The sequence below is a fragment of the Bombina bombina genome, chromosome 10 (assembly GCF_027579735.1).
Source record: "Bombina bombina isolate aBomBom1 chromosome 10, aBomBom1.pri, whole genome shotgun sequence".
Taxonomy (NCBI): Eukaryota; Metazoa; Chordata; class Amphibia; order Anura; family Bombinatoridae; genus Bombina; species Bombina bombina.
Window position 1 is genome coordinate 213,871,888 of NC_069508.1, and position 17,126 is coordinate 213,889,013.

Genomic DNA, 17,126 nt, shown 5'->3' on the forward strand with positions numbered 1-17,126 from the left:
TAGAATAATATGCACTCACTTGCAGTAGAGAAGGCGCCACATAGCATAAGTCTGTTGGGTATATAACTCTTGTGGTGTAGAATAATATGCACTCACTTGCAGTAGAGAAGGCGCCACATAGCATTAGTCTGTTGGGTATATAACTCTTGTGGTATAGAATAATATGCACTCACTTGCAGTAGAGAAGGCGCCACATAGCATAAGTCTGTTGGGTATATAACCCTTGTGGTGTAGAGTAATATGCACTCACTTGCAGTAGAGAAGGCGCCACATAGCATAAGTCTGTTGGGTATATAACTCTTGTGGTGTAGAGTAATATGCACTCACTTGCAGAAGAGAAGGCGCCACATAGCATATGTCTCTTGGGTATATAACCCTTGTGGTGTAGAATAATATGCACTCACTTGCAGTAGAGAAGGTGCCACATAGCATAAGTCTGTTGGGTATATATCTCTTGTGGTGTAGAGTAATATGCACTCACTTGCAGTAGAGAAGGCGCCACATAGCATAAGTCTGTTGGGTATATAACTCTTGTGGTGTAGAGTAATATGCACTCACTTGCAGTAGAGAAGGCGCCACATAGCATAAGTCTGTTGGGTATATAACTCTTGTGGTGTAGAATAATATGCACTCACTTGCAGTAGAGAAGGCGCAACATAGCATTAGTCTGTTGGGTATATAACCCTTGTGGTGTAGAATAATATGCACTCACTTGCAGTAGAGAAGGCATAACATAGCATTAGTCTGTTGGGTATATAACCCTTGTGGTGTAGAATAATATGCACTCACTTGCAGTAGAGAAGGCGCCACATAGCATAAGTCTGTTGGGTATATAACCCTTGTGGTGTAGAGTAATATGCACTCACTTGCAGTAGAGAAGGCGCCACATAGCATTAGTCTGTTGGGTATATAACTCTTGTGGTGTAGAGTAATATGCACTCACTTACAGTAGAGAAGGCGCCACATAGCATAAGTCTGTTGGGTATATAACCCTTGTGGTGTAGAATAATATGCACTGACTTGCAGTAGAGAGGGCGCCACATAGCATTAGTCTGTTGGGTATATAACTCTTGTGGTGTAGAATAATATGCACTCACTTGCAGTAGAGAAGGCGCCACATAGCATAAGTCTGTTGGGTATATAACTCTTGTGGTGTAGAGTAATATGCACTCACTTGCAGTAGAGAAGGCGCCACATAGCATTAGTCTGTTGGGTATATAACTCTTGTGGTATAGAATAATATGCACTCACTTGCAGTAGAGAAGGCGCCACATAGCATAAGTCTGTTGGGTATATAACCCTTGTGGTGTAGAGTAATATGCACTCACTTGCAGTAGAGAAGGCGCCACATAGCATAAGTCTGTTGGGTATATAACTCTTGTGGTGTAGAGTAATATGCACTCACTTGCAGAAGAGAAGGCGCCACATAGCATATGTCTCTTGGGTATATAACCCTTGTGGTGTAGAATAATATGCACTCACTTGCAGTAGAGAAGGTGCCACATAGCATAAGTCTGTTGGGTATATATCTCTTGTGGTGTAGAGTAATATGCACTCACTTGCAGTAGAGAAGGCGCCACATAGCATAAGTCTGTTGGGTATATAACTCTTGTGGTGTAGAGTAATATGCACTCACTTGCAGTAGAGAAGGCGCCACATAGCATAAGTCTGTTGGGTATATAACTCTTGTGGTGTAGAATAATATGCACTCACTTGCAGTAGAGAAGGCGCAACATAGCATTAGTCTGTTGGGTATATAACCCTTGTGGTGTAGAATAATATGCACTCACTTGCAGTAGAGAAGGCATAACATAGCATTAGTCTGTTGGGTATATAACCCTTGTGGTGTAGAATAATATGCACTCACTTGCAGTAGAGAAGGCGCCACATAGCATAAGTCTGTTGGGTATATAACCCTTGTGGTGTAGAGTAATATGCACTCACTTGCAGTAGAGAAGGCGCCACATAGCATTAGTCTGTTGGGTATATAACTCTTGTGGTGTAGAGTAATATGCACTCACTTACAGTAGAGAAGGCGCCACATAGCATAAGTCTGTTGGGTATATAACCCTTGTGGTGTAGAATAATATGCACTCACTTGCAGTAGAGAGGGCGCCACATAGCATAAGTCTGTTGGGTATATAACCCTTGTGGTGTAGAATAATATGCACTCACTTGCAGTAGAGAAGGCATCACATAGCATAAGTCTGTTGGGTATATAACCCTTGTGGTGTAGAATAATATGCACTCACTTGCAGTAGAGAAGGCGCCACATAGCATAAGTCTGTTGGGTATATAACCCTTGTGGTGTAGAATAATATGCACTCACTTGCAGTAGAGAAGGCGCCACATAGCATAAGTCTGTTGGGTATATAACCCTTGTGGTGTAGAATAATATGCACTCACTTGCAGTAGAGAAGGCGCCACATAGCATAAGTCTGTTGGGTATATAACCCTTGTGGTGTAGAATAATATGCACTCACTTGCAGTAGAGAAGGCGCAACATAGCATTAGTCTGTTGGGTATATAACCCTTGTGGTGTAGAATAATATGCACTCACTTGCAGTAGAGAGGGCGCCACATAGCATAAGTCTGTTGGGTATATAACCCTTGTGGTGTAGAATAATATGCACTCACTTGCAGTAGAGAAGGCATCACATAGCATAAGTCTGTTGGGTATATAACCCTTGTGGTGTAGAATAATATGCACTCACTTGCAGTAGAGAAGGCGCCACATAGCATAAGTCTGTTGGGTATATAACCCTTGTGGTGTAGAATAATATGCACTCACTTGCAGTAGAGAAGGCGCCACATAGCATAAGTCTGTTGGGTATATAACCCTTGTGGTGTAGAATAATATGCACTCACTTGCAGTAGAGAAGGCGCCACATAGCATAAGTCTGTTGGGTATATAACCCTTGTGGTGTAGAATAATATGCACTCACTTGCAGTAGAGAAGGCGCAACATAGCATTAGTCTGTTGGGTATATAACCCTTGTGGTGTAGAGTAATATGCACTCACTTGCAGTAGAGAAGGCGCCACATAGCATAAGTCTGTTGGGTATATAACTCTTGTGGTGTAGAGTAATATGCACTCACTTACAGTAGAGAAGGCGCCACATAGCATAAGTCTGTTGGGTATATAACCCTTGTGGTGTAGAATAATATGCACTCACTTGCAGTAGAGAGGGCGCCACATAGCATAAGTCTGTTGGGTATATAACCCTTGTGGTGTAGAATAATATGCACTCACTTGCAGTAGAGAAGGCGCAACATAGCATAAGTCTGTTGGGTATATAACCCTTGTGGTGTAGAGTAATATGCACTCACTTGCAGTAGAGAAGGCGCCACATAGCATAAGTCTGTTGGGTATATATCCCTTGTGGTGTAGAATAATATGCACTCACTTGCAGTAGAGAAGGCGCAACATAGCATAAGTCTGTTGGGTATATAACCCTTGTGGTGTAGAATAATATGCACTCACTTGCAGTAGAGAAGGCGCAACATAGCATAAGTCTGTTGGGTATATAACCCTTGTGGTGTAGAATAATATGCACTCACTTGCCGTAGAGAAGGCGCAACATAGCATAAGTCTGTTGGGTATATAACTCTTGTGGTGTAGAGTAATATGCACTCACTTGCAGTAGAGAAGGCGCAACATAGCATTAGTCTGTTGGGTATATAACCCTTGTGGTGTAGAGTAATATGCACTCACTTGCAGTAGAGAAGGCGCAACATAGCATTAGTCTGTTGGGTATATAACCCTTGTGGTGTAGAATAATATTCACACACAGGTTTTTTTTTGGCCTTTCTTAAAAGAGCTAAATACTCTTAGTGTTATTTTTTATTTTATTTTGGGGGGTTTGGTGGGTGGGGGATTTTACTGTTAGGGGGGCTTTCTTTATGTTTAATGTAAAAGAGCTGTTTAACTTAGGGCAATGCCCTACAAAAAGCACTTTTAAGGGCTATTGGTAGTTTAGCATTAGATTAGGGGTGTTTTTATTTTGGGGGGGCTTTTTTATTTTCATAGGGATTAGGTTTAATTATTTTTTTGGAAAATGTGTTTATTATTTTTTGTAATGTTAGATTCATTTTTGTAATTTTTTTGGTATTTTTTTTATAGTAATGTAGTTTATTTTTATTGTAATTAAGGGGTTAATTTAGGGGGTGTTAGGTTAGGGGGATTAGTCATTAAATTAGTTTTTTGCGTTGTGGGGGTTGGCGGTGTAGGAGTTAATAGGTAAATTAGGTTTAATGCGTTGTGCGGGGTTGGCAGTTTAGGGGTTAATAGATGTATTAGTTAGGTTGCGATGTTGGGGTTTGCGGATTTAGGGGTTAATAATTTTATTAGGTAGTTTGTTTTTATTAATACTTCGTACAGGTGGTTAGGTTTTTTTTTTTAAATACTTATTGCGGGCGCTTTGTTTTTTTTTTAATACTTATTGCGGGCGGTTAGGTGTTTTTTACATATTTATTGCGGGCAGTTTTTTTTTTTTTTGTAATGCTTCGTTTGTCTTCGCTGCATCACGGTGGATTCTGAAAATGGCAGGGTGGTGAAAGAATCCACCTGTGGTGGTGGATTCTTTCCCCACCCTGCCATTTTCGGAATCCACCTGGATGCAGCTTCGCATCCAGGTGAATTCTTTTGGCTGCGCGGGCAACCAACATTCTGTTGGCTGCCTCGCACTGCCAACATTCCTTTGAGGATGCATGCGCAATTGCCGCCGCCGCAGGACATTACAAATGCAATTATAGTATAGATATAATCACTATATCACTGTATGTATGTATATACATATATATATATACACTAATACTGTACATACATACAGTGATTCAGAATACAAAGAGTATTTTGGTAAGTAAATATTTATAATTGTTATTGTGTCAGACATAAGGAAGAGAAAACATATAGTTTCTAAAGGATAATAATGTGAGATTAGAACCTCTCTCATATTATTTAATACACAATAGACATAGTGACTAGCTCTCCTAGAAGGATAATGACACTAATATATAATATGCTGCATGTTAGTGCCATATAGGTCCATTGTGAATAGAGTAACAGATAAAAGACGCTCGTCTGTTCTGTTTACCCCTCAGTGAACATTGTGATTCAACACTGCAGCCCTAGTAAAGCCCCCTCCTCCCCTGTGAGTGGGAGCTGGGCTTGCTCAGGGGGGTGTGACTCCTTCACACAGCAGCTCATAGACATAAGGATCCCACAAGTTCTATGCACTGAGTCTGCAGCAGAAGAGAGACGAGTTCAGACCATGGTAAGAAGCTTTTGCTTTATTTCTAGGGGTTAATAGTGATATCTTTCTTAGTCTTCTTACAAACGTATTTATTTTATAGAAGTTTTAATGTTTACAGGATTTATTTCCAGGTAAAATGTACAAAGTATACAGCTACCCTTAGCAGTGATTTAATATGAGAAGTGCGACCCCTGTATGACAAAATAATTGTTATTACCTGAAGCTGTGATTTTATTACATGTTACTATGTACTATATATACTGTACTATGTACTATATATACTATAATATGTACTATATATACTATATACTATGCACTATATATACTATACTCTCTACTATATATACTATGTACTATATATACTATATACTATGTACTATATATACTATTTACTATGCACTATATATACTATACTATCTACTATATATACTGTAATACGGACACTATATACTATGTACTATACATACTATACTATGTACTATATATACTATATACTATGTACTATATATACTGGATACTGTGTACTATACTATATACTATGCATTATATATACTATACTATCTACTATATATACTGTACTATGCACTATATATACTATATACTATCTACTATATATACTAAAGTATGTACTATATATACTATATACTATGTACTCTATATAATGTATACTGTGTACTATACTATATACTATGCATTATATATACTATACTATCTACTATATATACTGTACTATGTACTATATATACTATATACTATGTACTATATATACTGTATACTATGTACTATATATACTATATACTATGCATTATATATACTATACTATCTACTATATATACTATACTATGTACTATATATACTATACTATGCACTATATATACAATATTATGTACTATATATACTATGCACTATATATACTACACTATGTACTATATATACTATGCTATGCACTATATATACTATACTATGTACTATATATACTATACTATGCACTGTATATACAATATTATGTACTATATATACTATACTATGCACTATATATACAATATTATGTACTATATATACTATGCACTATATATACTACACTATGTACTATATATACCATGCTATGCACTATATATACTATACTATGTACTATATATACTATACCATGCACTATATATACTATACTTTGTACTATATATACTATATATACTATACTTTGTACTATATATACTATACTTTGTACTATATATACTTTGTACTATATATACTATATATACTATACTTTGTACTATATATACTATATATACTATACTTTGTACTATATATACTGTACTATGCACTATATATACTATACTTTGTACTATATATACTGTACCATGCACTATATATACTATACTTTGTACTATATATACTGTACTATGCACTATATATACAATATTATGCACTATATATACAATATTATGCACTATATATACTATACTTTGTACTATATATACTATACTTTGTACTATATATACTTTGTACTATATATACTATATATACTATACTTTGTACTATATATACTATACCATGCACTATATATACTATACTTTGTACTATATATACTATACCATGCACTATATATACTATACTTTGTACTATATATACTTTGTACTATATATACTATATATACTATACTTTGTACTATATATACTATATATACTATACTTTGTACTATATATACTTTGTACTATATATACTGTACTATGCACTATATATACAATATTATGCACTATATATACTATACTTTGTACTATATATACTATACTATGCATGGCAGCACTAAAGTTTTATATGTTAAACGTTGCAGAATTTGTGTGTTTAGTAAATGTTCTGAATTGATCTACGTTATCAGCACATTCTTATGGTGAACTGTGCAATAGACATTGTTATTTTATGGCTCCAGGACCACAACTATTGACGCTACACTGCTGGGAGAGGAGTTAGTGGTTTTGGCACAGACCGTATGTGTAGCACCTGCTGCAATTAGTCACTAGAATATCCTCAGTGATGGTTTCCAGCTAAGGTTGTTACAGCATCAAGGGGAAAGAGTGTGATGTAAGTGCAGATTTTTATGGGTCCATTGACAAATCCATTGTTTCCAAAGATGTTTAATTGGCATTTTACATTTGTGTAAGACCTCTGCATCATAGCAAGATTTTTATTGCATAGTAATAACAAACTTATCTTCAGTAATAAAGCAAACTACTGTTAGTATGGGCTTTGTTTTGTATTCTTGTTTGGTGTTATATACAGTATCTATCTGTCTGTCTATCTATCCTATCTATCTATCATCTATCTATCTATCCTATCTATTTGTAGTGCATAAGTAATAACAAACTTATCTTCAGTAATAAAGCAAACTACTGTTAGTATGGGCTTTGTTTTGTATTCTTGTTTGGTGTTATATACAGTATCTATCTGTCTGTCTATCTATCCTATCTATCTATCATCTATCTATCTATCCTATCTATTTGTAGTGCATAAGTAATAACAAACTTATATTCAGTAATAAAGCAAACTACTGTTAGTATGGGCTTTGTTTTGTATTCTTGTTTGGTGTTATATACAGTATCTATATCCACATCTAGCTGTCTGTCTATCCATCCTATCTATTTGTATTAAATAATATGAGACAGGTTCTAATCTCCCATATATATTTATGTCACATAAACGGAATAGATTAATGTGCTACTTTAGAATGTGTTCAGTTGCAGAAATACTCAAATTAATTTGATTACTTATAAATTAGCAATACATTTAAAATAGTTTTGTTTTTTAATGATTAATGATACTAAACCTATTTTTTTTTCTTTCATGATTCAGATAGAGCAGCAACTTTCTAATTTACTCCCATTAGCAATTTTTATTTGTTCTCTTGCTATCTTTATTTAAAAAGCAGGAATGTAAAGCATAAAAGCCGGCCATTTTTGGTTCAGCACCTGGGTAGCGCTTGCTGGTTGGTGGCTACAGCTGCTGCGTCACTTCAGGCAGGAGTTGTGAAATGACACCATAAGACATTGTGACACTGTCTGAGGTTTGTTCACTAGATCACACTATGAATTAGTAAACTAACGTTATAAAATGAAACTCAGATACCAGATAATAATTGTCATACACAGTATCAACACAAGGGTTTGCTGCCTCATAAGAACTAGAATGTTAATAAAGTATAGCCCTAGATTTTGTAAACCTGATTCTACGTTTTTTTATATAAAAATACTAATGTTAGAATAGAATTCAATCTTTACAAAAAGAGGATAGAAAATGATATTATTTAAACATGATTTTCATTGACTAGTAGATGTCAGAAACCAATATGTATATTACAGATTTATTTCAGTGACAGCAATCAGATATGCAAAGCAATGCCCACTATTAAATGTTTTTCAGAGTTGTCAGGTGTGCACGAGCCTCAGAATGATAACACCTCTAGGCAACTGACTACCTAATAAAAGGCAGTGACCTGACAGACATTTTGTCAGTACTTTTTGCATGTCTTTAATTGGCTATTGTCAATGTTTCCCAAGTCCCTGGCTGTGCAACCTGTTACTTAATATAATAGCAAATACGCTGCAGGCTTAGTTGAGGGGGGGGGGGGGGGTGGACTTCCAGAAGTCACGGTAAAACTGTATTTTCCACAGGAACTTATGAATATAGTTCACACTTCAGAAATATACTTTAAAGGCCATTATAGTAAAAAAAAAATGACATGTTCTTATTTGTTAGAGCACAACATTTTAAGACTAGTGATACTGCTCCTCTATGTGTTTAACCCCCGCACATGGGTTAAATACATAGTTAAAGTTCCCCAATCAGCAGAGCTTGTCACACAGCAGAGCGGGACTAGCACTGCTAATCTGATTGGGTCAGTGTCAGTATCCGCTTGGCACTAATTAGAGCATGTTTTTTTATTTTACTATTATGGCCCTTTGTATCCTTTATTGAAGAGCATACCTAGGTAGGCTCATGAGTATGCATTTCTAGAGCATTATATGGCAGCAGTTTGCAACAATGATTTAAAAAATGGATTTACGGGTGGTGAGTACTTTCGACTTTTGGGGTGGGTTTTTTTTATTTTAAAGAATAGGATTTGTTATTTTACATTTTATTTTTTAGGATAGGATTTGTAGTTAGCCTTTATTATTTTGGAGGTGGGGTTTACTTGTATTGTAGAGGGGGGGGGTGTAATTTATTTTAATGCAATAGAGCTGCATTTAGTTTAGGGCAATGCCCTACAAAAGGTCCTTTTAAGGGCTATTGTAATTTAAATTTAGTGTTAGTTTTGGGGTAAGTTTTTCATTTTGGGGTAAGATGATCTATTCAACAATATAATGAGATTCTCTCATTGCTATATAAAACGAGTATCTTGTGACTCTGGTGAAACTCTTCTGAAAAAAAATCTAGGTTTATACCTGGAATATCTACACTCCATAATTGGAAAAGCTTCTTGGTTTGGTCCTCTGCATCTTTGAGTGTTATAATTCTATATATGAGCACCATTGAAAATTTGCCTAAGCGATATCTATCAATAATCTGGTTAAGCGGACCAAGCGTCCATCGATTTCCCTTCTGAGTACTAATAAAATGTCTGGCTTGTAGATTTCTTATCCAGGTTAAATTCTCTGGACAGATCGTCAAAAGTTTTAATATGGTTCATAAAGTGGATTTATTAATTGTATAAACAATTTCAAGTTATTAGATGACCATATTTTAAAAGCAGAAAAGATGGCACCGCTTTTAAAATCAGGGTTTCCCCGAATAGGTAAAAATGTATGATTTATTCCCAGATAATCACAGACTTTATTCCAAGCGATGACTACATTATAAATTGTGTGTCTTGGAATAGATTTTCTAATATGGATATACTGATTTGAATGTTATAGAGCTTTAAGAGAATATGGGGTAATCATGGCTTCTTCAAGTTTATAATTAGAGACATGATCAGATTCCGTAAGCCAATCCAGAGCAATTTTTAACATACAAGCCAAGTTATAATTTTTGATATTGGGAAAGGCAAAGCCACCCATATCTTTAGAGTACATTAATCTTATTAAAGATATTCTTGATTTCAGTGGAGCCCACAATAAATAGGAGTAGTTTTTTTATTTTACTACAAAATATGTTATATCAATGTGATAAAGATAATGAGTTCTAGTGGTGCCTCCAATTATGTAGATCCTATTATATCTGTTAGAATATTACCATAAATATTATCTGAGCAGTGTACTCCAATGTGTTAGATATATCCTAGGTTACAATATTAATTATACTTTACTTCAGTGGAAACCTCTAACTTATTATAAATATTTACGTAACAATAATTCTAACTAAAATTTAATCTTTAATCCTTAGTTCTGATCAGTCACCTTTATATACACAATGATTATATTTGCATAGTAAATAGCATATTAATTATGACCAAATATATATATGTCTATGCTGTTACAATATTCTATACAAGCAAGTTATAAATATATTTCTGTAAATTTATCTTAATTCCAAATGAATTGCTTATTAAACACCACACGTAAATTATACCAGAACAATATATTATAATTATTATTTCTTTCATGTAATTAGCAAGAGTCCATGAGCTAGTGACGTATGGGACATACATTCCTACCAGGAGGGGCAAAGTTTCCCAAACCTCAAAATGCCTATAAATACACCCCTCACCACACCCACAAATCAGTTTTACAAACTTTGCCTCCTATGGAGGTGGTGAAGTAAGTTTGTGCTAGATTCTACGTTGATATGCGCTCCGCAGCAGGTTGGAGCCCGGTTTTCCTCTCAGCGTGCAGTGAATGTCAGAGGGATGTGAGGAGAGTATTGCCTATTTGAATTCAATGATCTCCTTCTACGGGGTCTATTTCATAGGTTCTCTGTTATCGGTCGTAGAGATTCATCTCTTACCTCCCTTTTCAGATCGACGATATACTCTTATATATATACCATTACCTCTGCTGATTTTCGTTTCAGTACTGGTTTGGCTTTCTACAAACATGTAGATGAGTGTCCTGGGGTAAGTAAGTCTTATTTTCTGTGACACTCTAAAGCTATGGTTGGGCACTTTTTTCTAAAGTTCTAAATATATGTATTCAAACATTTATTTGCCTTGACTCAGAATGTTCAACATTCCTTTTTTTTCAGACAGTCAGTTTCATATTTGGGATAATGCATTTGAATCAATCATTTTTTCTTACCTTAAAAATTTGACTTTTTCCCTGTGGGCTGTTAGGCTCGCGGGGGCTGAAAATGCTTCATTTTATTGCGTCATTCTTGGTGCGGACTTTTTTGGCGCAAAAAATCTTTTCTGTTTCCGGCGTCATACGTGTCGCCGGAAGTTGCGTCATTTTTTTGACGTTCTTTTGCGCCAAAAATGTCGGCGTTCCGGATGTGGTGTCATTTTTGGTGCCAAAAGCATTTAGGCGCCAAATAATGTGGGCGTCTTATTTGGCGCTAAAAAAATATGGGCGTCGCTTTTGTCTCCACATTATTTAAGTCTCATTTTTTCATTGCTTCTGGTTGCTAGAAGCTTGTTCTTTGGCATTTTTTCCCATTCCTGAAACTGTCATTTAAGGAATTTGATCAATTTTGCTTTATATGTTGTTTTTTCTCTTACATATTGCAAGATGTCTCACGTTGCATCTGAGTCAGAAGATACTTCAGGAAAATCGCTGCCTGGTGCTGGAACTACCAAAGCTAAGTGTATCTGCTGTAAACTTTTGGTAGCTGTTCCTCCAGCTGTTGTTTGTATTAAATGTCATGACAAACTTGTTAATGCAGAAAATATTTCCTTTAGTAAAGTACCATTACCTGTTGCAGTTCCATCAACATCTAATGTTCAGAATGTTCCTGATAACATAAGAGATTTTGTTTCTGAATCCATTAAGAAGGCTATGTCTGTTATTCCTCCTTCTAGTAAACATAAAAAGTCTTTTAAAACTTCTCTTTATCCAGATGAATTTTTAAATGAACATCATCATTCTGATTCTAATGATTCTTCTGGTTCAGAGGATTCTGCCTCAGAGGTTGATGCTGATAAATCTTCATATTTATTTAAAATGGAATTTATTCGTTCTTTACTTAAAGAAGTCCTAATTGCATTAGAAATTGAGGATTCTGGTCCTCTTGATACTAAATCTAAACGTTTAGACAAGGTCTTTAAATCTCCTGTAGTTATTCCAGAAGTTTTTCCTGTTCCTGGTGCTATTTCTGAAGTAATTTCCAAGGAATGGAATAATTTGGGTAATTCATTTACTCCTTCTAAACATTTTAAGCAATTATATCCTGTGCCGTCCGACAGATTAGAGTTTTGGGACAAAATCCCTAAAGTTGATGGGGCTATCTCTACCCTTGCTAAACGTACTACTATTCCTACGGCAGATGGTACTTCCTTTAAGGATCCTTTAGATAGGAAAATTGAATCCTTTCTAAGAAAAGCTTATTTGTGTTCAGGTAATCTTCTTAGACCTGCTATATCTTTGGCGGATGTTGCTGCAGCTTCAACTTTTTGGTTGGAAACTTTAACGCAACAAGTAACAGATTATGATTCTCATAACATTATTATTCTTCTTCAACATGCTAATAATTTTATCTGTGATGCCATTTTTGATATTATCAGAGTTGATGTCAGGTTTATGTCTCTAGCTATTTTAGCTAGAAGAGCTTTATGGCTTAAAACTTGGAATGCTGATATGTCTTCTAAATAGACTCTACTTTCCCTTTCTTTCCAGGGTAATAAATTATTTGGTTCTCAGTTGGATTCTATTATCTCAACTGTTACTGGTGGGAAAGGAACTTTTTTACCACAGGATAAAAAATCTAAGGGTAAAAACAGGGCTAATAATCGTTTTCGTTCCTTTCATTTCAACAAAGAACAAAAGCCTGATCCTTCATCCTCAGGAGCAGTTTCAGTTTGGAAACCATCTCCAGTCTGGAATAAATCCAAGCCTTCTAGAAAAGCAAAGCCAGCTTCTAAGTCCACATGAAGGTGCGGCCCTCATTCCAGCTCAGCTGGTAGGGGGCAGATTAAGTTTTTTCAAAGAAATTTGGATCAATTCTGTTCACAATCTTTGGATTCAGAACATTGTTTCAGAAGGGTACAGAATTGGTTTCAAGATAAGACCTCCTGCAAAGAGATTTTTTCTTTCCCGTGTCCCAGTATACCCAGCGAAAGCTCAAGCATTTCTGAAATGTGTTTCAGATCTAGAGTTGGCTGGAGTAATTATGCCAGTTCCAGTTCTGGAACAGGGGCTGGGGTTTTATTCGAATCTCTTCATTGTACCAAAGAAGGAGAATTCCTTCAGACCAGTTCTGGATCTAAAAATATTGAATCGTTATGTAAGGATACCAACATTCAAAATGGTAACTATAAGGACTATCCTGCCTTTTGTTCAGCAAGGGCATTATATGTCTACAATAGATTTACAGGATGCATATCTGCATATTCCGATTCATCCAGCTCACTATCAGTTTCTGAGATTCTCTTTTCTGGACAAGCATTACCAGTTTGTGGCTCTGCCGTTTGGCCTAGCAACAGCTCCAAGAATTTTTACAAAGGTTCTCGGTGCCCTTCTGTCTGTAATCAGAGAACAGGGTATTGTGGTATTTCCTTATTTGGACGATATCTTGGTACTTGCTCAGTCTTCACATTTAGCAGAATCTCATACGAATCGACTTGTGTTGTTTCTTCAAGATCATGGTTGGAGGATCAATTCACTAAAAAGTTCATTGATTCCTCAAACAAGGGTAACCTTTTTGGGTTTCCAGATAGATTCAGTGTCCATGACTCTGTCTTTGACAGACAAGAGACGTCTAAAATTGATTTCAGCTTGTCGAAACCTTCAGTCACAATCATTCCCTTCGGTAGCCTTATGCATGGAAATTCTAGGTCTTATGACTGCTGCATCGGACGCGATCCCCTTTGCTCGTTTTCACATGCGACCTCTTCAGCTCTGTATGCTGAACCAATGGTGCAGGGATTACACAAAGATATCTCAATTAATATCTTTAAAACCGATTGTACGTCACTCTCTGACGTGGTGGACAGATCACCATCGTTTAGTTCAGGGGGCTTCTTTTGTTCTTCCGACCTGGACTGTAATTTCAACAGATGCAAGTCTTACAGGTTGGGGAGCTGTGTGGGGGTCTCTGACGGCACAAGGGGTTTGGGAATCTCAGGAGGTGAGATTACCGATCAATATTTTGGAACTCCGTGCAATTTTCAGAGCTCTTCAGTCCTGGCCTCTTCTGAAGAGAGAGTCGTTCATTTGTTTTCAGACAGACAATGTCACAACTGTGGCATACATCAATCATCAAGGAGGGACTCACAGTCCTCTGGCTATGAAAGAAGTATCTCGAATTCTGGTTTGGGCGGAATCCAGCTCCTGTCTAATCTCTGCGCTTCATATCCCAGGTATAGACAATTGGGAAGCGGATTATCTCAGTCGCCAAACGTTGCATCCGGGCGAATGGTCTCTTCACCCAGAGGTATTTCTTCAGATTGTTCAAATGTGGGAACTTCCAGAAATAGATCTGATGGCTTCTCATCTAAACAAGAAACTTCCCAGGTATCTGTCCAGATCCCGGGATCCTCAGGCGGAGGCAGTGGATGCATTATCACTTCCTTGGAAGTATCATCCTGCCTATATCTTTCCGCCTCTAGTTCTTCTTCCAAGAGTAATCTCCAAGATTCTGAAGGAATGCTCGTTTGTTCTGCTGGTAGCTCCAGCATGGCCTCACAGGTTTTGGTATGCGGATCTTGTCCGGATGGCTTCTTGCCAGCCGTGGACTCTTCCGTTAAGACCAGACCTTCTGTTGCAAGGTCCTTTCTTCCATCAGGATCTCAAATCCTTAAATTTAAAGGTATGGAGATTGAACGCTTGATTCTTGGTCAAAGAGGTTTCTCTGACTCTGTGATTAATACTATGTTACAGGCTCGTAAATCTGTTTCTAGAGAAATATATTATAGAGTCTGGAAGACTTATATTTCTTGGTGTCTTTCTCATCATTTTTCTTGGCATTCTTTTAGAATTCCGAGAATTTTGCAGTTTCTTCAGGATGGTTTGGATAAAGGTTTGTCTGCAAGTTCCTTGAAAGGACAAATCTCTGCTCTTTCAGTTCTTTTTCACAGAAAGATTGCTAATCTTCCTGATATTCATTGTTTTGTACAAGCCTTGGTTCGTATAAAACCTGTCATTAAGTCAATTTCTCCTCCTTGGAGTTTGAATTTGGTTCTGGGGGCTCTTCAAGCTCCTCCGTTTGAACCTATGCATTCATTGGACATTAAATTACTTTCTTGGAAAGTTTTGTTCCTTTTGGCCATCTCTTCTGCCAGAAGAGTCTCTGAATTGTCTGCTCTTTCTTGTGAGTCTCCTTTTCTGATTTTTCATCAGGATAAGGCGGTGTTGCGAACTTCTTTTGAATTTTTACCTAAGGTTGTGAATTCCAACAACATTAGTAGAGAAATTGTGGTTCCTTCATTATGCCCTAATCCTAAGAATTCTAAGGAGAAATCATTGCATTCTTTGGATGTTGTTAGAGCTTTGAAATATTATGTTGAAGCTACTAAGTCTTTCCGAAAGACTTCTAGTCTATTTGTCATCTTTTCCGGTTCTAGAAAAGGCCAGAAAGCTTCTGCCATTTCTTTGGCATCTTGGTTGAAATCTTTAATTCATCATGCTTATGTCGAGTCGGGTAAAACTCCGCCTCAAAGGATTACAGCTCATTCTACTAGGTCAGTGTCTACTTCCTGGGCATTTAGGAATGAAGCTTCGGTTGATCAGATTTGCAAAGCAGCAACTTGGTCTTCTTTGCATACTTTTACTAAATTCTACCATTTTTATGTGTTTTCTTCTTCTGAAGCAGTTTTTGGTAGAAAAGTACTTCAGGCAGCTGTTTCAGTTTGAATCTTCTGCTTATATTTTTCATATTAAACTTTATTTTGGGTGTGGATTATTTTTCAGCGGAATTGGCTGTCTTTATTTTATCCCTCCCTCTCTAGTGACTCTTGCGTGGAAAGATCCACATCTTGGGTAGTCATTATCCCATACGTCACTAGCTCATGGACTCTTGCTAATTACATGAAAGAAAACATAATTTATGTAAGAACTTACCTGATAAATTCATTTCTTTCATATTAGCAAGAGTCCATGAGGCCCGCCCTTTTTTGTGGTGGTATGATTTTTTTGTATAAAGCACAATTATTCCAATTCCTTATTTTTTATGCTTTCGCACTTTTTTATCACCCCACTTCTTGGCTATTCGTTAAACTGATTTGTGGGTGTGGTGAGGGGTGTATTTATAAGCATTTTGAGGTTTGGGAAACTTTGCCCCTCCTGGTAGGAATGTATATCCCATACGTCACTAGCTCATGGACTCTTGCTAATATGAAAGAAATTAATTTATCAGGTAAGTTCTTACATAAATTATGTTATATTAGCCGCAATTCTAATTCAGTGCCAAAATATTGATCACTACTTACAATATTTAATTCACTACAAATTAGTATGATATCAACACAATAGCCAATTTATGTGCAGTTCTTAAAAGACTTCACAATAAATTAACTGACTTAATAAATGTAGTATAAAAATTCTTATCCAGCAATATAATTATTTAGCACCAATAGAATTATTTCTAAACTACACAGGACTATGGAACTCCTACCTGTACTTATAATTTACACTTACAAATTACAGCTACAATTTAGTTATAGAATACGTTTGTTAAAATCTAAAAAAAAATAAAAAAAATAATTATATATATATATATATATATATATATATATATATATATAAATCAGTATACATTACAAAATAACCAACTTTAAAAGTTTCAGCTCTT

The 17,126-nt window shown here is 36.2% G+C and overlaps 1 protein-coding gene across 1 annotated transcript in view; it reads left to right on the plus strand.

Moving 5' to 3' along the window:
- Positions 1 to 5,230: 5,230 nt before the first annotated feature.
- The window catches only part of LEPR (leptin receptor), a 484,020-nt gene continuing 472,124 nt past the window's right edge, over positions 5,231 to 17,126 (plus strand). The window contains exon 1 of the mRNA XM_053693687.1: positions 5,231 to 5,276. Within this exon, the coding sequence (XP_053549662.1) occupies positions 5,274 to 5,276 (3 nt within the window). The 5' untranslated portion in view covers positions 5,231 to 5,273. The remainder of the gene's footprint in view (positions 5,277 to 17,126) is intronic.